At 42.6% G+C, this 25,450-nt stretch overlaps 1 protein-coding gene across 7 annotated transcripts in view; it reads left to right on the forward strand.

Annotated features, from left to right (window-relative positions):
* Nucleotides 1-25,450, forward strand: part of hdac5 (histone deacetylase 5) — an 84,976-nt gene that overhangs the window by 10,895 nt on the left and 48,631 nt on the right. For 3 of the 7 annotated variants that reach the window (XM_013136032.3, XM_013136033.3, XM_013136034.3), the window contains exon 1: nt 21,534-22,749. The exons of 1 other annotated variant lie outside the window; for it this stretch is intronic. In XM_013136032.3, the coding sequence (XP_012991486.1) occupies nt 22,599-22,749 (151 nt within the window). In that variant the 5' untranslated portion in view covers nt 21,534-22,598. Of the gene's footprint in view, nt 1-7,483; nt 7,553-7,678; nt 7,932-21,532; nt 22,750-25,450 lie in introns of those variants that run through there. 3 more of the 7 variants (XM_034295082.1, XM_034295081.1, XM_034295080.1) reach the window with 3 other exon arrangements.

The raw sequence follows: 25,450 nt of genomic DNA on the forward strand, positions 1-25,450 counted from the left end.
TGCACCATCCAGGAGTGCAAAACACTTAAAGACTTATCAAAGAATACCCATGGCTATAATTTCCGTCAAAAGGTTTTTCTAACATGTTTTCAGATCCTAAAAGGGTGAATCATTATTTTATCCACTTAATTTTGCCTATAGTTCCCATTATTAGAACCTACTAACTAAGTACATGTATAAGAACATTTCAGTAGATTTATATGCCTTAATTGACCAACTATGTTACTAGTCAGCCAGAAATACTGTGGGCCAAAAATATGCAACAGCAACAAAATGACTTTAAAATAACATTTGTTATAATCCAAAAAATACAACCATAACATTGTTGTGAAGTTAATTTAGCCATAATGTTTTCTATTAACTTACCTTGCATATTTAAATACCTTCAAATATAACCTGAATTATTAACACAAGGAAGCCTGGGTATTTGTTTCCATTTTCTCAAGAAAGACTTGATTGATTCTCTGGAAGGTATTCTAACCTTTCGTCCGCTGCTGCAAAAATCCAAGTCGACCCACCCCCTCCAAGTCGACCCACCCCCTCCAAGTCGACCCACCCCCTCCAAGTCGACCCACCCCCTCCAAGTCGACCCACCCCCTCCAAGTCGACCCACCCAATCCAAGTCGACCCACTGCATCTCTGCACGTGAGATCTGTGGACCCCTGTAGGCATGTTGCTGTTTCAGTTGCCAAGAGGAACGTCTCCCTGCCTCCTTCCCTTAACCAACGTGCTGAACCGTAAATCTTGTGTTTTCAACCAAACATTTCTTCTTGGCTCTGTAGTGTTTGGGAAAGAAGAGTCATTTGGTGTGTAGATCCTAATGAAGCATCCTGGGACCAGTTATAAAGCCATTCCCAAGACATTCATCATTTCACTAAAACATTTTCTTTGAACTCCGCTAACTAGTCTTAAGCCAATCTCCTGACAATCTGAGCGAAGAGTTTTTCTTTAAAGTAAGTGAATTGCTCCACACGGTCATTGGGATCTTGCATGTGTTCATGCTAGGAGCATGTTTCATCAGGGGGGAGGTGGGGCTCCTGCTTCCTCTCTCCATCTCTCTGAATCTGCTCGTCCACCGTGGTCTCCGTAAGCCACCTTGATTCAAAGGGGTGGCTTCAGGGAAGTGCAGTAGCACACAGTTACAGAGCCCATGTTGGTTGTAGTTATAAGAGAACATAGGATCCTCATTTTCGTGGCTCTGCCTTTGGACCAGGCTTCAGGCCACAGGCCTTGTTTTGCGTTGTTGCAAGACCTGTGTTTTTATGAATCATGAATGTAATGCAGTAAAGTTGACAGCAGCCAGTTTGAACAAACCGCATTGACTGTAACAGATGTATTTGGTCCGGTGGAAAGCTCCATCTGCTATTCTAAGAATTTCTTGATCACAATTTACAATCCGTCATTCTGTTGAACCTTCTGAGTCATGGCTTCGGGCAAAGACACACCATCAACTGGCTGATGCCAAGGTGAGGATTATAGCATGTCGCTTAGCAACACCCCATGGCTCTCTGAGGGCCAGGTATTGACTTTGATAAGGCAATGAGATGGAGGCCTTGACCTAGGGGAAAAAGTGGCCAGGGCAGCAGTCAGAGGTGGTTAAAGGTTCTAAATACCCCTGCAACAACACATCCCATTATCTTTGTGACACGGTTGAAGAGCCTAGCGTCCTGTGTATATTGTGGTGAGGCCGACCCTTGGCGCAGCCGGTCTCTTGACCATGGATCCTGCTGGCGCAGCCGGTCTCTTGACCATGGATCCCGCTGGCGCAGCCGGTCTCTTGACCATGGATCCCAGGAATCCCGCTGGCTCTCTGGGATTTAGCCTGTGTGGGTGGACAAAGTGTTGTACAGGCATCAATACCCTTGTGTACAGAGCACCAATGACTTTGGGAATTCACACACAAAACCATTTGACAAGTTGCAGACCAGCCCAGAGGAAATGTAATCCGTAGTATCTGTACAGGACTTTGGAAATGTTCAGTTGTAGCTTATTTTTGGGCAATTGGTACAACGAGGCTTTTGACACATTTGCCTTAGTGGTATCGAACTTCGTTAGCAATTAACATGACTGAGTAGACTACACACCCCTTACTATCTAGTTACTAGTTACTATCACTACTTCATCCATAATTATAATGAACGTTACCAGATAACCTTGCAAAATCAAACAAACCCTTAAACTATGCAGAACAAAAAGATTGTATTTAGCTCATGTGTTGGCAAGAAGGCCAGTGTTAAACTCTCTCATATGACTCTTTCAATTTAATAGCCTTAAGTGATGATCAGCAACTCATTTGGGCATGGAGCCTGAGAGCCTGGCTTCAGTGGCACGTCGTCTGTGAGAGCAGTACTATATGGGCTTTCAGCGCTAACGCCATGACATCAGTAAATCATACAGCCTCTGCGGCCAATAACTAGGACTTAGGTCCACTTTCCAGGAATTGGACTGCAATAATAATGTACCTACGCGTCCGTGCGCATGCACGCACGCACACACACATGCGCATACAATTTTAGAACTAACATTTTGTTTGTCATTCAAAAACCAATATTCCCAACCAAACCCTAACCTTACCTCAATAACATAATTTGTGTGCCTAGGCTGGTAACTCTAACCTTAACCCAAACCCCAAAGCTGAAATCTAAAGTGTAAGCCACAGGACTTTATGGTCAATTTTGGTCCTTAAATGGTGGCAAAACAATTACGTACACACACACACTATACTTATGAGGACCTGTGTACACACACACACACACACACACACAGACACAGTCCAGTATTACTTACTTTACTGGGATGCCGTATTTAAAATGAACCCTAATGCTCAACCCTAAACCTAACCTTTAGACATAAAGCCAGTGCTTAGTTTGTTCCGGCACCTATTTTGTTCCAATCCGGTATATGTACCGAATTATTAGTCTCCCATCACAATGTGTGCTTTTCACTGTAAACGTTCTACTGAAAACAATAACATTTCATACATTTTCCTGTTCCTGCAGCCCTGTCTTGTAGCCTCAGCACTAGCCGACAAGGTTGGGAAAGTTGTTTCAGCTTTGTATTGTCTGCTATTCGGGCTACCTTCATTTGTAAAGATTTTCTTCCTTCGCTTAGTCAAGCTGCTGGCGGAGTTGAAAAGACATGGTCAGACCCCCCTTGGCTGACAGGGTTATGCGATCCGGTACCTCTATGCCAATCTCTCTCGAGCACCAATGTGTTCCGGGACCTCCTGACTTACAAATGACACATTGCCAAAAGCCTAACCCTAATCCTGACCTGTAATGCCCAAACCTAACCTAGCCTTAATGCCAAACCATAATTGGATGTTTAACCCTAAACCTAACCCCAGAAAATTATTTCTTTTCCTAATGGGGAAAATGTACTTGGCACATTTGTATGTTTTACTTACCTTCTGCAGACGTCTAGTCCCCAGAAGGAAAGGAAAACATGCCCATTCACACACAAACACGCACAGGCTCTCACATACTGTCGCATTGCAGCCTACACTCAACAACCTTTCATTTGAGTGCCTCACAATCTCATACACCCTCAATATCTGTGTCGGTTTTGTGTTCAACTATGCCTTATTCATCAATTATATTAGAAGCTCAGTAAATACCTCTAAAACCTTGGCCACAGCAGAAAGATTTTTGATGCGTATGACTCAGGGAGGAGTTACAGACCCATTTCCATTCATTTTGTCACAATGTCAGATGGATAATCTAGATATTGAAAATGTATCAGACCACTGGCAGTCTATGTAGGACATGCTGTCTCACCCAATTCAGGCCATTAACTGACAAAAATATGCTTAAAGAATTCTGTTAGAACCCCAGGGTAGCATCCAGGGATCTACAGAATTCTGTTAGAACCCTAGGGTAGCATCCAGGGATCTACAGAATTCTCTTAGAACCCCAGGGTAGCATCCAGGGATCTACAGAATTCTGTTAGAACCCCAGGGTAGCATCCAGGAATCTACAGAATTCTGTTAGAACCCCAGGGTAGCATCCAGGAATCTACAGAATTCTGTTAGAACCCCAGGGTAGCATCCAGGAATCTACAGAATTCTGTTGATACAATCAACGCAGGGGTCAACTGGCACTAAATTCCATATATGGAAGGTCAGGACAGAAGAACCTTCTGCTCAAAATAAAAGTCAAAACCCCAAACCTAATCGTATAAAAAATTAAGGAGACTAAGAGAGTTGTAGATAAATGATCGGAGAAGTAGTAAAAATGTTAAATGTAAGAGACTGATACACTGTGAAAAATTTAAATTATATTTCTGACAAAGGGGAGCTAGTGCCGTTGTTATTTTTTCTGCCCAAGTAAATTGTAATTGTGAAATAAATGATCACAGTGTGTTTTTTTTTTATTCAGTATAATTTGTTAAGGGGTTAGCTTTATCGCAAATGTAGAGAGAGCAAAAATAATCAGAGTTCCAGTTAATGAGCCCCATTAGCAACAGATTTACATTTTCTATGGAAAATGTGTTCCTGCACTCCTAGGGTGGTCCAATGCTGCTTCCAGTGTGCATATACTGCTGCAGTATGAGTTTGAGTCCAGCCTACATTTCTAAACAAACTCTTACCTCTCTTGGCCACTTTCTCTCCTCTTTCATTAAAGCATAAATGTCCTAAAAATCCATTTAAACAAAAAAAAAAACAACGTATCAGTACACTGAATTATTTTCTCTAACCAAACAGAGTCATAATGTTATCTGTAATTTGATGCCACACGATGTTGTCCAATGTTTGGACTAGTCTCAACTGGTGACAAAATGAAGTTGATTGGATTCATAATTACTACTTTACCCAGACTTCTGGTGAGCCATAATGGGTGTCTTCTCTGGCCACATCCTGCCCCTGCAGTTACTCCCACTTTCCAGTAGGTGAGGCCAGAAGGCCAGGGAGGGACACTGTCCTAAACGGAGGGTGCCCCTGTGCACTGTCCACTGGGAGCCTCCAGAACCGTCTACAGGTGCCAGACCCAAAGCGGTTGCAGAGCAAACCAATAAATTGGGTTTAAGCATAAAGCAGAAACACTGTAAAGCCTTACGTGGTGGATTGACTCAGGAGCATCACACAGTTAAGTGGCTAATGGGGATTCAAACATAATATGGACTGGTTTCTTCTGGTTTAAGCCATTTTTTAAAATAATTTTCTTATCTCATTGATAACAGCAAAATGTTTGTCTTCGTACATTTCCAAGGAAGTTCTTGTTAGCTCTGAGCAATTGCTGTAAATCTTGGGTTCCTACTAGTCAGCTGTCCTCAAGCGGGGAAATGGACTATAACTACTCCAGTGCTGGGTGGTCGGTCGTTTATAGTCTAACAGAGCTATACGTAGTAATCAATATTTTATTAATGTGTTAATTTCTGATGAAAATAAGAGAAGTATCATCAATCCACTTCGTCCTTCTCTGTTTTTCCACGCTCAAAGAGGGCCGTGTTGTATGTAATACAGTATATATATAAATGAAACAGGCCATTTAGAAGATGCTTTACTCCTAAGATGCTTAACCCCTAAGCACTCCTTACTCATGAGTGCATAAATTTTACACGTGGTTGGTCCTGGTAATCGAACCCACTTCCCCGGTTTGACTTTTGCCATGCTGTAACTGATCTGTCTATGGGTAGGATCATGTTACTTATGATTATCAGATATAATTACAAATGTATAAACTGTTGATTACTATTCTAGACAGGCGCTGGATATCCATCCAAATAGTATCAAGTAATTTGTCGGACTTTTGTTGCGTACGAAATTAGACGATATCCCCATACTCCGAAGTATCCCTTTAATAGCTCCACCAGGAGATTGCATGTTCAAAATCCTCAAAAAGTTAATGGCTCTCTATTAATGGGAAATACATAATTGACACTGTGCTGGTGTTCATCCAGCTGTGTGAATACAAAATATGTAAATGTCTAATTTGTTCAGGACAAGGTCTTTGAAATGTGTGAGTCCCAAAAACAACTAGGCTTAAAACATTACGCAAATTGTAATTTGCGTCCATTTTATCGTTTGAGATTGCCTAGACGTGAGTTTATTGAAATAGAATGTCAACAGTCAACTGTTAAAGGGGAATTAACACTATTTTATAACTTGGTTGGCTAGGTGGTTCCTCAACCTTAAAGTAGTCCTTGGGCCAAGAGTCGTTGGGCTATGGTTCTGTCGTTCCAAACTAACCCCACTATCTAATAATAACCACTATCTAATAATCGTTGTAAGTAATCAGTGTGAGCGTGTTTTTTTCAAATCATATTATTTAAACAACAAATATGTTTACCACTGTGCTTCACCTAAAAGCAAAACCAAAATACCTTGATTGCAGTTGGGCCTACATTTCAAGTACATAGTGCCAGTGATCAGCGCTGTTTGAGATTCTCTACTGATCATTATAGTAATTATGAAGATCTCCAAAGACCTACGAACAACCAGTGTGTGCCCAGTCACGTAATTGTACGGTTTGGAACAAATATAACCCATTGGTAACCTGTTAATTATTGAAGGCCGGTTAGTCTGCTGCCAAATTGACCAAAATGTGCATTGTTTGCCTCCTTATTTGTGCTTTCTGTTGAATCCTCATGGTGACACTGCACAATTGTTGGCCCATTCTTTTTGTTTGGTTGTTTTAACTGAGTGAGGCATCCAAATAATACAATGTCGATACTGTTTTATAAGTAAAATGATGGACAGTTATGTAGGGGAAAACAGAAGTTTCCAGTTAAAGACTAATTGGATTAAGTAGAATATGGATTTTCATAGGGTTGGGCAAAACCCTGTTGAACTGGATCAAATCAGAAGCTGGACCTCCCTCTGTGAAATCCCCAGATCTCGGAAACAACAACAACTACTTCAGTTTATATTTCGTTTTTTTTTTTTTTTCCATTTACGTACAAAAAGAGCTTCATATACTAGATAAAAGGGTTAAACATTACAGTGAGGAGAGATTAATTTAAAGAAAAAGCGAGTAATTTAGAATGTCTTATATATTCATACAGTCATGGAACTAAGTAGCATATTGATTTAGGATGGGGGCCTGGTTTTGAAAGACTTTGACAGTCCTCAGTTGTCCACCCACCATGCTTCTTAATGACCCCAGGTGAGACTGGAGGCCAGTATGGTATTGCAGTACTCTGCCTCTCCTCTGCCTTCCCAGGGGAAGTGTGGGTATCGTAGTGTTGCTGTGTCACTCTCGTCTCTCATCTCTGCAGACCCCAGGCTGCATGACTCATCCCATTAACAGCTCTGTGAGTGCTTCTCGGCAGAGGCAAACTAACAGGCCCTCCCTCACTCTTTCTTCTTAAAGCAAAACACGATTTCTTACCTACCAGGCACTGTTTTTAGCAACTAGAATTGTATTAGTTTATATTACAATGTATTTTAATGGTTGTCTAGTCGAAGAATGCGAAATCTTTGATTTCCTACTACTGTATTTTTTACATGCTGTAGGTGTTGACTGATTTAATCGTACTTTTTTAGGGAGGGAGTGGCTAATGGAGGAAATAATCTGGACTGACGCATCACTTAATTTTGTAATTAGCCTTAAAGGTGAAGTCAAAAACAAACTTGGACTGAATAATATCTGTAGTGGGCTGGAATGTGAAAGTGTGTGTGTGTGTGTGTGTGTGTGTGTAATGCAGCTGCCTAACCCATGTTTATCTGTCATGTTTGCAGTGGGATTCATTTGAAGAAGGGGACCCTACTGATCGACCAGCCCTCTATTGACTAAAGTCATGGCTGAAGCTGAAGACCCACTTTAGAACCTTCAGTCCATCCCCAAAATCACTCAAACATAAGCATATACATACTCGCATGAAGCTTTTCCATCCCAGTTTTGAATACCCTCAACTTAACCTAAGTTCTGGTACAACATAGACAGCACAGAAATCTCTGGCTTCTCCATTCATAATTTTTGCCAACATCTCCGGTAAGTCAAATTTTCTTTGCTCCTGACATATTTGGAAAATGAAACGTTATTTAAGCTTTCTTTTGTCAAAAACCAAGGATGCAAGATGAGACCATAATGAGTTTTTCTTTCGTGAGGGAGTCAGACCGAGTTTGCTTCCCTTGTCTATAGTAACTTACAGTAACAACACACAACATCTATCAAATCGCTGAAAGCCCATGTTCTATCATTGGATAAAATAAAAAGATTGTTTTTCACCATGTTTCAACTTCTATGTGGGCCGTCATGATGAGTTGTCAGAACAATTTTTAATATCGGTTCTGTAACTCCATTATGATCTGTCACTATCATTACGAACTACAAACAATACTGACCTGACTTAAGTACCTACAACCGTGGACGCTGGCGCAATGAACACAGACTTTCGTTTTAGATTGAGTCGAGGTTGATGGGTCCTTTGCATAACTACGGAACGCAGAATAAACCAAGTAAACAGATAAAGTAATCAAAACGTAATCTGGGCTAGCCATTGGGTTAGATGCAATGCCATATTTCAGAGACTCGTTGATGGCTAGCGAACATGAAACCATAATTGCGCTAGCTGGAACAATAATATGCGTGTTTTGACCAGTTTGCACAAGGCTTTGCCTGATGCTCGCGTTGTTTTTGTATATTTTTGTTTCTGGAGCGCTGGGTGTAAGCCTACATGAACCCAAACAAAGCTTGTCAGTGGCCCTCTCGCCTCACACACATTCAAGGAAGTACACGCCTACGAATGTCCCGGCCTTCTACGTTTTACTTGCAACCATAGCAGTGGGGATAGTGTCTTAATGTTAACTGAAGATATAAGGGTTGTTATTGGATATTTTAAATGGGAAATGCTGCATATGGCACCTTCAATGCTATTTGTCAATTTTCTTATGAACAGAAACGTTTTTAGAAGGCCCATCTAAGAGTTTATATGGCAACAAACCATGGCTGCTACAGTACAGTAACTAGCTGGCTTTGTTGGATGATCTTCAACTTTGTATTTGCTGCACTGGTTGGCACAAATCCTTTTTGTTTTATATTAAATAATTATTGAGTGGTTGCCACTTTTTGATCGTGGCTGTGATGGTTCTTTTCACTCTAAACTTGCTAATTATCACAGGAAATCCTATGTATAATAGAGTTTTTTACTTTGTTTTTTCTGATGCAATCCTCTATTGACTTGGACTATCGTTATTAACTTAATTTAAATTGATCTTTTAGTAGGTGAAGTGAAAAAAAAAAGCAATGTCACTAAATGACTGTAAACACATGTTCTGGTTTACTTCCTACATTCTTGATGTACATTGGTACTATTTATCAAGTACTATGGTGTTTATATGTATTTTAAAAGATTGTAAACCTTTTGATAATTACTTGATCTTTGAAAGTCTTTGAAAAAAAAGAAAATGGTGTTTAAAAAAGTATTTGAAAGATTTCGATCTGTACGATCCCTGAGTCAGTTCCAGGGATGACATTTTAAAACATTCATCTGTAGCTGCCCAATAGGGCACCACTGGGCTAGACTATACATCAGAATACATTCTCTCAACAACAACCTGTGGATTCTCTTATTTTCTTACTGTTTTCTCCAGCCTTTCTGGCTGTGTGCTTCTCTCAAATTTTCCCCCATCATCCATTTCTAATTTGCCAGTTACTATGTATTTTTTTTTATAATTTTTTGCCTTGCCCCATATCTTCATTCTAACCCTTAAACTATTTAACCCCTCATCAACTCTCTCCCCCTCTCACAGTAATTCTTCCCCAGGACCCCCCCTTTCCCCCCATCAGTGACTATACACTTCCCCCTCTGTCTTGTGTTTATAATTGGAACCGGTGACGACCAACCAGACCTTTATTAACCTCCTATCCCCCTAATGACGTCACTGAATGTCACTGGGTGCCGTGGCAACCCTGACTGCTCTACGCTTCATGTTAAGGGCCTGGAGGGTTGTCTCTGCTCATTCCACAGAACACTGGAGAGCATGACAGGCTGTGTGGTTTGTTTATGTGCAGTGTCCATGAGTACGAGGGCTGCGAGTAGCCTGTGTGTGTGTGTGTTGGATATCTGAAAAATATTACACGCGTGTGTTGTTCGCTATGAGTTTTAAATATTACACGCGTGTGTTGTTCGATGTGGGTTTTAAATATTACGCACGTGTGTTGTTCGCGCTGGGTTTTAAATATTACACACGTGTGTTGTTCGCTGTGGGTTTTAAATAGTACACACGTGTGTTGTTCGCTGTGGGTTTTAAATATTACACACGTGTGTTGTTCGCTGTGGGTTTTAAATATTACACACGTGTGTTGTTCGCTGTGGGTTTTAATAGCGTTTGAGACATTGGAGCATGAAGGTCTTCTGGTGGGTATGTGCTGCGTACAGCAAAGACAACAGGTCATTGGAAGATAATCTTGGAGTGACCAGGGCAACAACAATGCAGACATTTCTGCCGAAACTCAGTTTCCTTAGTCTTTCATGATAGCTGAATGCAATGACCTTTAATGTGCAGATAGAAGTGCATTGATATTTAACAAGCTTTTCTTAAAGCTGCAATTAACTCCAAACAGAAAACGTTCCAACTTTGTACAGAGCCTTATGGCAACAGTAGTAACTTCCTCTTTTGTGTAACTGGTCTTGCACAGCTCTGGATGAATTAAGACACTGGCTGCTAAGTTTTTATCTGGGGTACTTTGGTCATTGCATAGAGGTTTGGGGTGTGACCGTTTACCAAACTGATGGTTTGGGATTGGGGTTTCTGCTGTGACAGAATCGTTTACTTCAGCATCCACTCAGATTCTGTGTTCATAACTGGGGGGGGGGGGGCATCGCTCAAAAAGTACTGTCTCCATACTGACCCAGCCGTGGAGTGAGAAAACATGTTGTCCTCACATGAGACCAAGATAGCTATTTGGCCAAACGTTGAATTGCTCTGTTTGGCCGGTGACCTGTTAATGGCCATGCCTCAACCAGCACCGTCCCTACCTCAACCAACACCGTCCCTACCTCAACCAACACCGTCCCTACCTCAACCAACACCGTCCCTACAGTGAAGTATGATGGTGGCAGCATTATGCTGTGAGGATGCTTCGGATCAGCAGGGGCCGGTTGGGACGCTGCGTGAAATGCAAATAAAAACAGAATGCAATGCGGTGCAAAATCATCTCTGGAATGATCTGTTAATACCCAATCATGTTATTTACCTGTTGCCAATTGACCTAATTACTGTAGTTGTGTGATAGTCCACCAGGTTTAGTTTTGTAGCATTCCCAACTTTTTTGAAACGTGTTGCCGGCATCAAATTCAGTGTGGGCATATATTTTTCAATAAATAATAAAATGGCTTAGTTTCAACATTTAGTATGTTGTCTTTGTACTATTTTCTGTTGAATATATGGTTTAAAGGATTTGCACATCATTTAAGTCTGTTTTTACTTGCATTTTACATAGCATCCCAACCTTTTTGGAAATGGGGTTGTATTAAAGTATGGATGGAATGAAATACAGAAAATGTGAAGAGAATCTGCTTAAATCAATTATTCACCATGATCCCAAGTACAAGGCCTTGGAGTGCCACAAAAAAGGTAACTGTTTTACAGTGGACAAGTCAGTCTTAATGCCACTTATTCTCAATATGAATGGCATCATTTGAAAATATTGCACTGTGTTGTCCAACCAGCTTGAAAAACCTGGGTCAAGTCTGCCAAGAAGAATGGGCCAAAATCACTCAAACACTGTATGCAAAGCTGATACCTATTTACCAAAACACTTAAACCTGTTATTACTGTGAAACATGGCTCTACCAAATATTACTGTCCACGGATGCTTAAGAAAGCAACATATCTCCCTTTTCTTTCCTACAATAATTTTTCAGCGTAAAACGAGTGTCAGCAATTGGATTGTAACATGCATTTTAAAATAAAACATCAAACTGAGTTACAGTTTTGACTTACATTGGGTTTGCAGTCTCTGAAGTACGCGCTCATGCGTTTACAACTACAAGGTGAGAGAGGGTAACAGAATGACGTTGACTTTAACTGCCGCATAATATTTAATTAGCAAACAGGCGTCATCATACTTCCACCTGGTGCCACCATTGACCGGAAGCCCTGCAGGGAATTCACTCTTCGCTGTGTTGCAGCACCCCCATTTTGGACCAGGAAGGAACATAGCCCCCCCAAGAGCTCTAATCCTGCTAAACCATAAAGGTGTCAAGCTGTCCTGCAGTCCCAAACCTAGGGGTGGCTAAAGCATAAGAGCCTTTTTTAGCCGGGAGATATTCCGCTTAGCGCCGTTCCCGGTTGGTAAAAAGGTCATTATGGCTGTAGAAAGCATGCTGAGTGGGTTGCATGAAGAGATTTGGTGACCCATTAATGAGCTTTGTACATGCCCAACCTACCTCCAGTAGACATGTCCTCATCATTGGCCTTTCGTCACTACCTCTCCTCAGTTGCTGGGCAGAGGCACAACCACGACTGTATTGACAGTCTGTCAGTGTCTTTTAATGAGTTTGAGCAAAGGGCCTCTTTATGTTCCTTTGAACGTGCTTGTTTCCAGAATGGCTTTGACTCTCCTCTGATATGTGGCATCTTCTGGGGAGTTCCTGTCATGACTGCAGGAAAATATTGATTTGTATCAGCACAATAGCAAGTCAAGCCACTTACACACGCAATGTGGCATTTGTTTTCCATTTTCTGTATTTCTTCATCCTTTTTTCTCATTTACTCTTTCTAACGTGTTTTTTTAATCTCACTGCTCCCATGCTTACGACGCTAAGCAGGTTTGGTCCTAATAAGTCTCTCTGTGGGAGACAAAATGCTGCTCCAAGTGCTCGTGGAGGGGCAGTAGGGGGCAATCTTCCCTCTGGCCTGAAATCCCAATGCCCCGCGGCAGTAATGAGAGCATTGATCTGCATAGGGTGCTGTCTTCGAAATGAAATGTTAAGTGTCCTGACTTTCTGTGGACAGCAAAGATCCCATGGCGTTATAGTAAGTGTAGGGGTGACCTGGCTGATTTTCCAAACTGGGCCTCTATGGTCATGGCCACTTAGTTTTCTCCAGCTTGGATTCGGTCGCTCATCCCCACTCCTCCCCCGAAAAACTAAACGAAAGGACAACTGTCATGTAGTACATGTAGTAAATGTATGCCGTCACAGTATGAAAAACGCTCATGTAATATACAGCTCCGGAAAGAATTAAGAGACCACTGCACCTTTTTCTTTCCTTTCCAAAAAAGTCTTACATTCCCATTGGTTTTTATTATTAACAGTAAGTGGACTTTATAAGGTCTGACTAACAGAATATGGTTTATTTTTATGACCTACTTTCTTGAAATTACTTCTTTTCTGGCATCAACGAATATTCCACTATCGTTATGTTCCATTTTGGAACTCCTCCACAGTTCTACAGCATGTTTATATTTGGGCTGTCACTAATGACTACTCTGGTAATCGCATATCGACTTATTTGAAGAAAGAAATGAAACAGTAATTGCTACTTAAAACTGTTGGCATTTGCCTAGTACCATAAGTATTTGGTTTTTTCCAATATAAAAAATATTCTTCACCTTTTAAAAGCCATTATCCTACACTGCAGAAATTGGGGGTTTGTCTGTGAGGCAGGAACATGCACAGGTAAGACTCAACCTGTGCAGAGCACATGCCTCTCTGCTATCTACTGCCCTTTCCTGTTGCCATATGCCCGTCCGTATCCATGACGCGCGTCATAGGCTCTGATCGGCATGTGTCGCACGTCACTAACTCTGACGCATCGTCCGCCTGTGTGAGTCGAGCACTCACTTCAAAATAAAATAAAAAATCACTTCCAGTACATGCCTCTGGAAAGGCCTGTGCACACTGCTGTGAGGACATCTGTGTAATGTTTCGGCTCTATGCATGAACTTACCAATGACACTGGTTTTCTGAAATCTAACCATGTTGTTATCAAGAGATCTTTAATTACTATGTTAAGAAAAACAAGTTGAGTCATCATTACACACACACACATATATATATACACACACACACACAGTTCAAATTGCATTTGGTTGTAATAATTTTCTTTTTTGTAAGGATATCCACTTTCATTAGGCTAAAATTGCTTCTTATGCAGTATAAAACCCATTTTTTGTACATTTCAGTTTATTTAACATTTCAGTTATATACCCTAAAATATTATGAGCACCTGCCTGATATGCTGTTCGTCCTCCGTGCGCCGCCTAAACCGCGTCGACCCACAAGGCGTGGACTCTGCAAGACCGCTGAAGGTGTGCTGTGGTATCTGGCACAAAGACATTAGCAGCAGATCCTTCAAGTATGAGGTGGAGCCGCCTTGGATCGGACCTGTTAGTCCAGTACATCCCAGAGATGCTCAATTGGATTGAGATCTGGAGAATTTGGAGGCCAGGGCAACACGTGCCGTCATCCTGGTGCCGTCACTTACCAAAGTAAACGGCTCACGTGTCCACTGGGCCTCATTGGACCCGGCAACCTTCTTCCAATACTCCAAGGTCCAGTTCCGTCACTCGCAAGCCCGTTGTAGGTGCTTCGGACGGTGGACTGTGGTCATCGTGGTCACTCTGGTCTGCGGCTATGCACCCCCATACCCAGCAGAGTTTGTGTGTTGTGACACATTCCTCCCGTAACCATCCCGGGCGCCCCACACCCTGTCACCGGTTTGTGGTTTGTCCCTCCTCGGACCACTGTCGGTGGGTACTCACCACCGCTGACCGGGAGCACCCCACAAGCCTTGCCGTTTCAGAGATGCTCTGACCCAGTCGTCTGGCCATAACAGTTTGGTCAAAGTCGCACAGATCTGTACTCCTGCCCGTTTCTCCTGCATCCAAAATGTTGACTACGAGAATTGACCATCTAATCTACCCAGACCTTAACATGTGCCCTTGTTAGACGACGATCAGCGTTATTCGCTTCACCTGTGAGTGGTCATCCATTTTTGGCTCATCAGTCTATATATAAACCATATTTTACTATGAAGTTTGCTCCTCGAATAGTACTCACACTGCTTGAGAGTGAAGATAATTAGTATGTGAGCAAGTCACCTTCCCTGGTCCGTAGAGCCAAGTTGTACAACTGTAATATAGAACATGCAGGCATTGATTCCCTATTAAAAACCTTGATCCTTATTTGCCAAAAAATTATGAAAAGTAAATTAGCTACTACTTTAATTAGTCGGCCAAAGTAACATGTCTAATGTAAACGGAAACTTAATGGTGCTAGCTAGTCACTTCCTCTAGCTAATGTTACATCCCTTCCCATTCTGAGTCGAGGTTGTGAACTCACAACGTAAACAGAAACCGCACATTGCCATGTTTCTGTGAATGTTGCATTATCAATTATATTCTGTTTTGAAATATAAGCTCAGGTTTGCAGTAGCAGCGGACAGCCAGGTTCACAAAACAACAACAACTATTAGGACTTGGGACCACTGACCACGTCAGTCTTCTTTGGTTTCACTGCCATGATGAATTGAAGACTTGAGGCATTCAATTCTAATAAAAATATTTGAGTTCCATGCAACTTCCTATTTTTAATCTTATTCAATATCGAGAAAAGATTAATCAAACTGTTTAAATGTTTAAAAAAAAAAAACAACTTTGATTTATAGGCATAATTGTATGGGATCGAAACTTAAAACAGTCTGTATCAGAATATCTTAAGTACCAGTGTCTTTAGTCCTTCCTCAAACAACACAAATGCTTCTGCAACAAATGACTATTAATGCTCTTAATTTAAGTAGGCCTAATCCATCTTAACAGTGATCTGGAAGTCAACACTAGCGTGTAGGCACTCACAAACCCTCACGCTATTGTTAAAGCTTCTGCAATTCTAAATTAGTGATCTTCCAATTAAAGATTGGCTTGTAGATATGAAGCAGTTGGCCAATGGGTTTTTCCCGTTATGGTCCATTTACGTACATCACACTTCAACATTCTATGGCAGCCATGTTAGTTAGGGGATTGTTTTGTATTTTTTATTATGCAACTAAATGTCTAGAATGAATGTATTATGTTTTTACATGACAGTACTTCTAATGACAGTACAACTTTCTATGACAGCCCTCTCAGCTCTCCATAAACAGGACATTAATATTTAAAGTGTTGTATCAAAATGTTTAGAATGTGAACCATTTTAAACATTCTAAAATATCTATGTAAAACACTGGGGTTGAATGACCTGGAAGCAATCAGGGTAAACCGCCTTGCTCAGGTGTAGAACAACTTTTTTGTTTGCTTTGGGTTTTTATCTAGTAACCTTTTGGTTACTGGTCATATGCTCTATCCACTAGGCAGCCTGCCACCCTGAATGCTGACGCGTTTTGGTACTTGTGAATTTCCTGTATTTTTCAGGTTAAACTAATCCATACTTAACAAGAAAACATGTATTTTCTGTTTTAAATGTATGAAGGAGTGTGTTACTTGCTTCAGTAGAACACTGCAGTTGGTATGAGCAGAGAATGAGTCATCACTGTGTTCTATTTGAGGATGTTGAATCTCTGTGAATCCTCAATGCTGTGTGTCTGTGTGTGTCTGTGTGTGTGTCTGTGTATCCTGTGTGTGAGCATGAATATCAATGTATTTTTGCAGAATCGTGGTAAAAGTGAACCTTATAATTATAATGTGAGTCATCAAATGATTTACCTAAAGGTTGTTTATCCACTGTGCACATGCTTTCGAAACAATGCAATTGTTTTCATTCCACTTATGCAGAAATTAGTATATTTTCCTTGATAGCCACCCGAAAAACCCATTGACTAAAAGTCCTATTCTCCTATTCTCATTTCCTAAGTCGTTTAATTGATGAGTCAGTTTATTCGTGGGTTTTGTGGGCAAAGCAGAATTTGGACTAAATTGGGAGCTGATATATTCAGCCTGCAGTGTTTCTTGCAATTATCTGCTAGCCAAATACAGTCTCTGTAACCATTTACAGTGTCCTAATTACCAGTACTTTTGTAGGGGGATCTCTGCTCAGTCGTATGGAGCACATTTAATGTGGATCTTGGTTGTGTGGAGCCTGTTGGAGTCAGCCTTGCTGTGGCATGCCCTGCCTTCTAGGCTGGGTCAGGGCACTCGGCGTGGTGCTTACGGAGTGCCTCCTCCACTGTAAGCTATCACTCCTGTAGGAAGTGTGAATGGGAGATTCTCAGTCTCAAGGGATGGAGCTGACTCATTGGTGACCTTTCCTGCAATTACACATAGTCAGGCCTCGAGTGGTTTCTCTTCATTTTGAACTTTTCCTTATTTTTAAGTTGTTTTTCTTGCCACTGGCGTGACTGCACTTCTGGGTCTGCCTTTCTCTCGTGCATTGTTCCATGAAATTTCAGTCACTTGACTGCATCCGTTTGATTTGAAATTTCCTATACATTAAACCAGTGGCAAGCGATGGGCCTATGCACTAACAGTATTATACTGACCGTATGCAATCCAGGGATATAGGATAACACCTGCAATGAATACATTGGCTGTCATTTTCAAACACAACTGAGCTTCTGTTATCTGGACATTAGCAAAGCTTAATGAAAAAAAACACATTCTCTCAATTTGTAGTTTGTACCTTATTACAGAAGCTCTCAACAATGTTTGGGCTCATGCAATAATGTTCGGGACATGTACTGCTTCTTTTCACACTGCTAGTTTAACCAGTAGGTCCGCCTGCAGAACAGTCTTTCCTGACTGGGACATTAGCTTCCAGTATTTGTTGATACTTCATTGAATCCATTCTTCCCTCTACCTGCACAATATTTCCTGTGCTACTGGCTGCCACACAACCCCCAAAGCATAATACATCCGTCCCCATGCTTAACCCTTGGCACAGTGTTATTTTCTTCAAATGCTTCTCTTGTTTTTCCTCCAAATCTTTTGATGATTGTGGCCAAAGGGTTCAATTTCTCCATCATCGGATCTCAGCATCTCTCTCAACGCCTCTGGTTTATCTAAGTATTGTGTTGCTTACTTCAGACATTGACTCTTGTGATGAGATCGCGGGTTAGGTTTCCATCTGATGACTTCAATGCAGATCATGTTTGTGCAACGCTGCAAAGTGGACCAGTTTATCACTACTCCTGTCCCAGCTAAAGGTCCCTTTTACATGTCATGTTTGCATTCCTGACTAGCCTACGAGCCGAAAAATGAAGAGACCACTGCACCTTTTTCTTTCCTTTCCAAAAAAGTTGAAAAGGAATGTTTTGAGTGAGGAACAGAAGTGTTCAATTTGCAGTGGTCTCTTAAGTTTAACCCTTCTGTTCCTCACTCAAAACCTTCCTTTTTGACTTTTTTGGAAAGGAAAGAAAAAGGTGCAGCGGTCTTTAAAAATAATTCCAGAGCTGTATCTGAGACTTTTCTTCCAGACCTTGTCTTGACTTCAGTAGTTCTCCTTCCATTTCTTAATGATATTTCATACAGTGGAAATTGCAACCAGGAGGCATTTAGGTATCTTTTGCCTTCCTCTGCTTTTGTAAACATCAATTATCTTTATTTTCTGATCCTGAATCCGTAGCTTAGAGTGTAAGCAAGGTTGAACCTCCCAGCAGGGCAGGCATCTTTGCAGAACTCCACCAATCAGGCCTTTATGGTGGAGTGGCTGGACAGAAGCCACGTCTGAGTAAAATGCTTAAAATGACATGTCGCCTGAATGAGAGCTTCAGAAAAATATTTTCTGGTCCGATGAGTCTAAAATCCAACTATTAGGCATGAATGCAAAACACTATGTCTGGCAAAAAGAAGATGCAGTTTGTCACCTGGTTAACTCAACAAAGTACTGAGTTCTTAATTAATTGAAAGTATTTATTTTCAGAAGTGTCCACTATGGTTTTGACATCTGCATTTGACCAACAGCTCATAGATACAGTGCTTGTAGGGTGGGGTACATGATACGATGATTATAATTTATTATTTTTGTCAGTCAGACAACAGCAAAGTATGTATAATAATGTCAACAGAATAAGGCCATCGATATTTATTGTAAAAGAGCATCAAGGTCATCTTGCACTTTCATCGCGAAAATAGGATCCCGCCAAATGTCAAAAGAACAGATTGTCTGTCTGTAAATATTTATAAAGTTGTCCCAACATTGTACATTACCTTTTTTTATGTGCAAATGTATTCGTCTGCATTGAAAAGTTGCAAATGTGGTTAGAAACTGCAAGTGTGTCCCATGCCAAGAAATTCACAGAAAAACAAACAAGTTGATTACTCTCCCTGTCCATCCATCACTAAATCTATATATACGGCCAGTGTACGTCAGAAAGATAGAAAGGTACATCCGGCTATAAATAACGAGTTGAGTGGAGAGTAATTCCAAGTGACAGGAGGAGGGTTTGAGTGAGTGGTTTGTCAACAAGCGGATGGCTCTTCTACTTTGTTCGTACACTCATACATCACTATTTGGACTACGCACGCCTTTTATCCAACTCAGAGTTCTCACAGAGATGGACAGCTAAGCATTTGTCAGGGGGTTTATCCAGTGTATTGACTGGGTAGAGCGCCACATGTGGTAGGAGCTGGCCTGAGCTCTTCGCCAGATGGGGTAGCCCTGAGGCAGAAGATCAAAGATGCACTTCTCTCCTGTCAATACTCCAAGCTGTGACTGTCTTATAGGCCATGGATTGCCTGTCTTTAACTCCCTCTTAACGACTTGTAAAGTAGATATACTTTCAATCTGAATCTTTTTTATGCATTTCAGGGGAAGCTCGGCGGTGAACTGGTAGGAAGAATACTTCTGCATTTGCACACTATTAGAGCTGTCATCTCTGGGAGGGCCACTGAGACCCCCCCCCCCCCCCAACATATAGTGTAGCAGCGCCCTCTATAGAAAGGTTTCAGAAATCCGTTCTGCACATGTGGAGCCGGCCTGCAGCAGGGAGTGCTCTTGGCTTTTCACCGCAGTAGTGGTGTCTTCATGTTCAGTTATTTGGGGATATGTTTTTTTTGTGAAAGATTGCCTAGTTGACTGCTACACTTGCCTGTTGCTTGGTTGCATCAGCAGAAGAATGTTGAATGTGAAGCTAAAAAATAAAAACATCTAAAAAGTGTCTCCACAGTCCAGGATTATGCTAGATAAAAAACAAAGATAAAACCTTTTCTTTTAACCCTGGTATATAAAATCTTTGAGGCTGCTTTGGGCCACAGCTTGTTCTAGCTGCGTTAATAATGTAATCGCCTCATTATTCTGTTAAAACAGGGAGGTTTTGGCGTGTGACCCTCGTCTGTGGCACATTGTTCGGTGTGTTCACTGTTAAATTGGCAGGAGAACAGTGACAGGACTGATGCTTGTTTAATGGATGGCTCCAAGATGACAGGATTCCTTATATATTGGCAGGAACAGCAGGTCCTATCACATCAGCTGTATGTTGTTTTACAAGGAATTGTGGCCATTGGAGACCGGACAAAGCCTCCTCTTTCATCTCTGATGGATCGCTTGCCAAGTCCCTCGTAGCCATTGAGTTTAAAATGGCACTGGGACTGTGGTGATTGGGCCATCTGAGAATAGTTACTAACACAGCCCCCATGTGAGCCCCGGAATGGCTGACTTGGGATTTCTGGTGCATGTCATCCACTGGAGAGTGAAACAATGTGCACACAGTAGGCCTTGGATAGTTGTCTAGCCCAGCCACGGCCCACAGTGGAGCAACAGCCTGACAACATTATGTAAGAGGCAGGCATTTATTTTAAATCAGGGACTAATCTCTCCATGTAGGCTAATAGGGTAACATTGATCCTTTACCTTGATGGTATGGTTGAAAATGAAAAGGAAAAAAATGAAAGGATGAAACCGCAACATTATTTTCGTCCTAGTTTTAGCCGCCTGGTTAATGCTAAGCCTAGCTGGCACTTTTAATCCAAATGGCTACTCAGCCAGAAGCAGTTAATCCATTGAGGAACTTTTAACATATCCGGCAAAACAACCAGAGCTACACCTGACATCTGTGGACAAATTGCCACGGTCTGACCCACTTGTGGTGGTGGAATGGTGACCCGAGCTGCTGACGCAGTTAACCTACCTTCTGTAATCTCTGCCTTCCTCAGTAATGAAGGCTTAGATTTGCCCCTAATGTGCAGAAGCATTTAGTGCTATCAGAGCCTTTCAAATTTTCTGCGCGTGAGTGTTCAGCAGACTTCGTGTTTTATATACGCTGTCGTCGGCGTGTCTGTGGCTGTCCTTTGTCAGTGGTCCGGCTGTGCGTATGTCTGCCCGCATTAGCCTTTTGCTTGTCTGTCCTCAAGCACTTCAAGGATCCAGTGGTGGCATTGAGCTGCCCATCAACAACCCAGAGCCCCCAATCAACAACCCAGTGCCCCCCCCCCCCCCCCCCCACCTCCTTTCCTCTACACTTCTCTCTCTATTTTCTCTCCCACCTCCCCTCCTTTCTCCGCCTCCTGTCCTCCTTTTCCCCTCCTTTCTCCTTCCTCCCTCTCTCCCCTCTTTTCTCTCCCTCCTCCCATACCTCCCTGGCTTCTTGGAGTATGCTCTTAGCTCTGCTCTCTATTTATAGCCCTATCCTTGCCCCTCCCCTGCCACTCGGCAGCTATTTCCAGCAGCCCTGAGCAGCCCAGTCTGTTTGTAAACTCAGCGGCGCTCCTCTTCTACCTCGGCGCTCCGCAACACAGTTAGGTAGAAGTTACCGTGAGAACAAACAAGCAGGGAAAAGGAGACCAAAGGAGATTTTGGGCTAGGGGAAAGGCGTTGCAGGTTTTAATGAGTCTTTCTCTGGTTGAGGTGATGGGTGGTTCCGGCACGTTCTGACTGCTTCTTCCTCTGTAATGAGACAGTGGCAGAGTGCAGCAGTGCTGCCTTTGTGAAGAGGAAGGAGGAGGACTCTCAGCAGCTGCAGTACAGAGAGGAGAGACCAGGACGCCGTCAACAACGGTCTCCCTCCCCAGCACCGTCTACACTACCTCCTAGTGATCTACTTTTAGCATCTCTCTCTCTCCCTTCCTCCTCGCGCTCTCTCTCTCTCACTCCCCCTCCCTCCTTTTCACTCTCTTCTCACCACGCGCTGATCTCTCCCTTGGCGCTCTCAGCTTCCTCGCCGACGCAGTGACAGCCAGCCTCCTGAGCTTCCCGTGTCCATGTCTACTCTGCTTGTGACAAAGATTCAGACGGTTTTTTGACCTAAAGACTGACGAGAATCACCCACTGACCCTCTTTTTCTGTTCTTTTTTTTTTTTTTTTTTTTTGTGCTGCTGCTTGCATTTATTTACCACCGCTCGGCAGTTTTTAATGCATGATGTTTTGAGAGGGCTACAAAACCTGAAGAGGCCAGGGTGGATTTCAACTTTGCTAGTCTACTGATTTTGATCCACGCTACTTGTTTAGTTCCTTCTGTAGAACTATTCGTAGCCCTACTCACGTGGAGACACTGCGGTTTGTTTATTCGGGGGTGGGGGGGCCATGGAGGTTCAAGGATTTCTCCCCATCAGTTTGCAGATCTGTAGAAGATAAGGAGGTTCAAGGATTTTTCTCCATCAGTTTGCTTATCTGTAGAAGAGGCGTTCTGGAGTTTTTCTATAAAGCCCTAAGGAGGACGTCTCTTCGTTGTTTAATCACCTTTTCATCCACTCCAAAGTTTTCGGTCATTTTCTGCAGCTGAATACTTGCCGGGATAGTTTCGGTCATTGTTTCCCCATACTTATTGGAAGGACACCAGTGGCATGCTTTTGAGGCCCACCGTGCCGGGGCTTTGCGCAATGTTGCAGACGATCTACGAGACAGAGTCCTGCTTCTCCTCAGACACTGTGTCCAGCACGGAGCAACCTCTGGACCTGCTGCCCCAGTCCCGAGTGCCCGCCATGCCCAGTGCTGGTGAGTCTTACAGGGGGGTAGAGAGCGGAGGTAGGATGGGTGCCTGTCTGAGCGCCTGAGAAGACGGCATTCTCAGATCTCTGTTTATATGGAGCATAGTGTGATTTGTGGCATGGTTTTCAAGACTGTTCTTGTGACTGGTGACTTGTGTGAATGTTTTATCTTTTGTCTGTCCGTGTTACATCTGAAGCTTCGTTTTGAGAGAGAGAGAGAGAGAGAGAGAGACTTTAAACGGAATGTACAAAACAGCAAAACATGTCCACAAACTGACTGTAGTCGCTCGAGTTTGGAGCGTCACGCCACAGCGCCCACGTTATTGTGTGCGTTTTCAGGGTCGGGTCCGTGAATTTACTGCTCACCTGTGCTTAGATCAACACCGATGAATGGCTGTAGAGCAGCATGTGGGCGGTTCTGTCCTTTCTCTTAGGTTCCCCTTGTTTACTCGACACCTGTTCAAATAACTGGATGTGCGCATTTCCTTTGGTGAATCGTCAGCGTACCAGTCGGACCTGGTGTGAAAGGCGTCAGGACCACAGTGCCGACGTTTGATTGGGTTCAGGGATTTAATTGTACTTAATAAATATATGTTAGAATCCGGGACAGGGTGTTTTTTTTGGGGGGGGGTGGGGACCTTTCCTGGTTTTTGTTGGCGTACAGAATAGGTAATTGGATAGTCTGCTGGGTGACGGCCGTGTCTTTGAATTAAGTGTTTAAACACCTAGTTAATACAATTAGAATGTATTTGATATCATGTCAAGGACAGTGCTGAAGATAAACTATGCATCCACACCTCCCATTTCAATTTGATTATGGTTATTTTAAAGAGCTTTCACAGCTTTCAGAGTTTTATATTCAGTCACTCCCTTGTCCCCAACTAATGTGTTTTTAAGATGTCCCCTGAACATCCCAATGTTGTGTCATGGTCCCCTGGACGTCCGTTAGATGTCTCCTAAACATCCCAACGTTGTGTCATGGTCCCCTGGACATCCGTTAGATGTCTCCTGAACATCCCAACGTTGTGTCATGGTCCCCTGGACGTCCGTTAGATGTCTCCTGAACATCCCAACGTTGTGTCATGGTCCCCTGGACGTCCGTTAGATGTCCTATCTGCTGCTTCTGCCTCGTTTAGGAATGTAGCAGACATGTTCTACTTTTGTCATTTTATAGACTTCACAACATAAAATCCCTCCTGTTGAGTTTAAGGCTTAAGTGCACTCTAATGTGCTTCAAATGCTTGTGCATTTTAAATGGATTGCGTCCTATTCTGGGACCCCATTCAAGGTTCTCACTTGTGTGAAGTGCATACCAGACACACGCATCAATCAACCGTGTTCTGCACCCAGAAGCCCGTCTTGACACCTTGGACTTCAATCTTGGGAGAAGTTGTAGTGCCCTTTTTGTCAAATTTGGATTGGCGACGTATGAGGCGCTGTTAAGGGACGCTCAGGTTTGTAAACACCAACGGACCCCGTGAATAGCGGCCTTTGCTTCTCACTGAGGCACCGTAGGCAAGGGGTTAACAAATAACAGGAATATGTAACATGTTTATAAAATGCTTCAACACCAAGACCACGGGAAATGGAAGGAAAGCCAGTTTGCTTGATGGGCTTAACCAGGATTAGCCAATAATGGGGACCTGTGGTAACAATGCTTACCCTCCACCGGAAGCTTCCTGGCTGCACCTGTTTCAGTGGTATTACTGCTGCTTGAGACCAGACACACAGGAATTCAGTCTCCCATTATATCAGGGGTAATGTCATACGATACTGTACATCTGGCATAACTGTTGTTCCAGAGAGCCTCAGCAAAGCTATAACATGAGCCAGTTGCATGTCATTCTTGTGGTTCAGTTCGCTACGATGCGACAGGTGACATGGCGGTCGGGCTCCGGGCTCCGGGCTCCACGACCAGTGCCCACACGGTCTCCTCCATGTGCCCTGATGCCCTGACACTTTCATTTAACATGTCCTATATGTTGGGAACTGGGGTTAACACGCGACGGTCATCTCTATCCCTACGAATGGTTTGCCATAATAGATGTACTGATATTTGCTTTAGTTTCTGTGCCCGGTGTGTTTTTAATGCTTGTGTAGGTAACAGCGCAGGAAGCTGTTTTGGTCACTGTTTTGGTCAAAGTGGCTCATCGGGTGTGTATGGGTTGGTTTGACTGTCACTGTGTGGACAACAGATGGCTCCGTGTCTGATCAAGCGGCCACTATAGTTTACAAGGTGTTGCATTGTGTGTGCTAGTGTCTCTGACATAAAGCCTGTGACAGAGAAGTAGAATCCTGCTCAGTATGGAACATTCTTTCAGTTAATGGAACCTTGATTAGGCTATTGAATGGAAAAGAAGCTTGTCCTGCTGCAGGTTACAGGGATTCATTAGGTGCTGGTGACTTTGCTGGTAGGAATAGGAGATGCTATTACCGGGTTTTGTGGTTGTCCTACCTAGCTTTCTTAAGATAAACTGTAAGTTGCTATGAAAAAGTAAAAATGTTTGTTTATGAGAAATACCGTCCACATATAGGCAACATCAATGACGATAAACCACTTAGTGGCAGTTGCAGCTAGGTGATAGGGAGCTGAATAGGCTAAAACCATTTGACACTGGCTTGGTCCCCTGTAAAAGCCTGCTGTAATTGTATTACTTGCAGAGTTCACACAGACTTTAGGACCATCTCCTGTATTTTGATACATTTAA

The sequence above is a fragment of the Esox lucius genome, chromosome 11, assembly GCF_011004845.1.
Source record: "Esox lucius isolate fEsoLuc1 chromosome 11, fEsoLuc1.pri, whole genome shotgun sequence".
Classification (NCBI taxonomy): domain Eukaryota; kingdom Metazoa; phylum Chordata; class Actinopteri; order Esociformes; family Esocidae; genus Esox; species Esox lucius.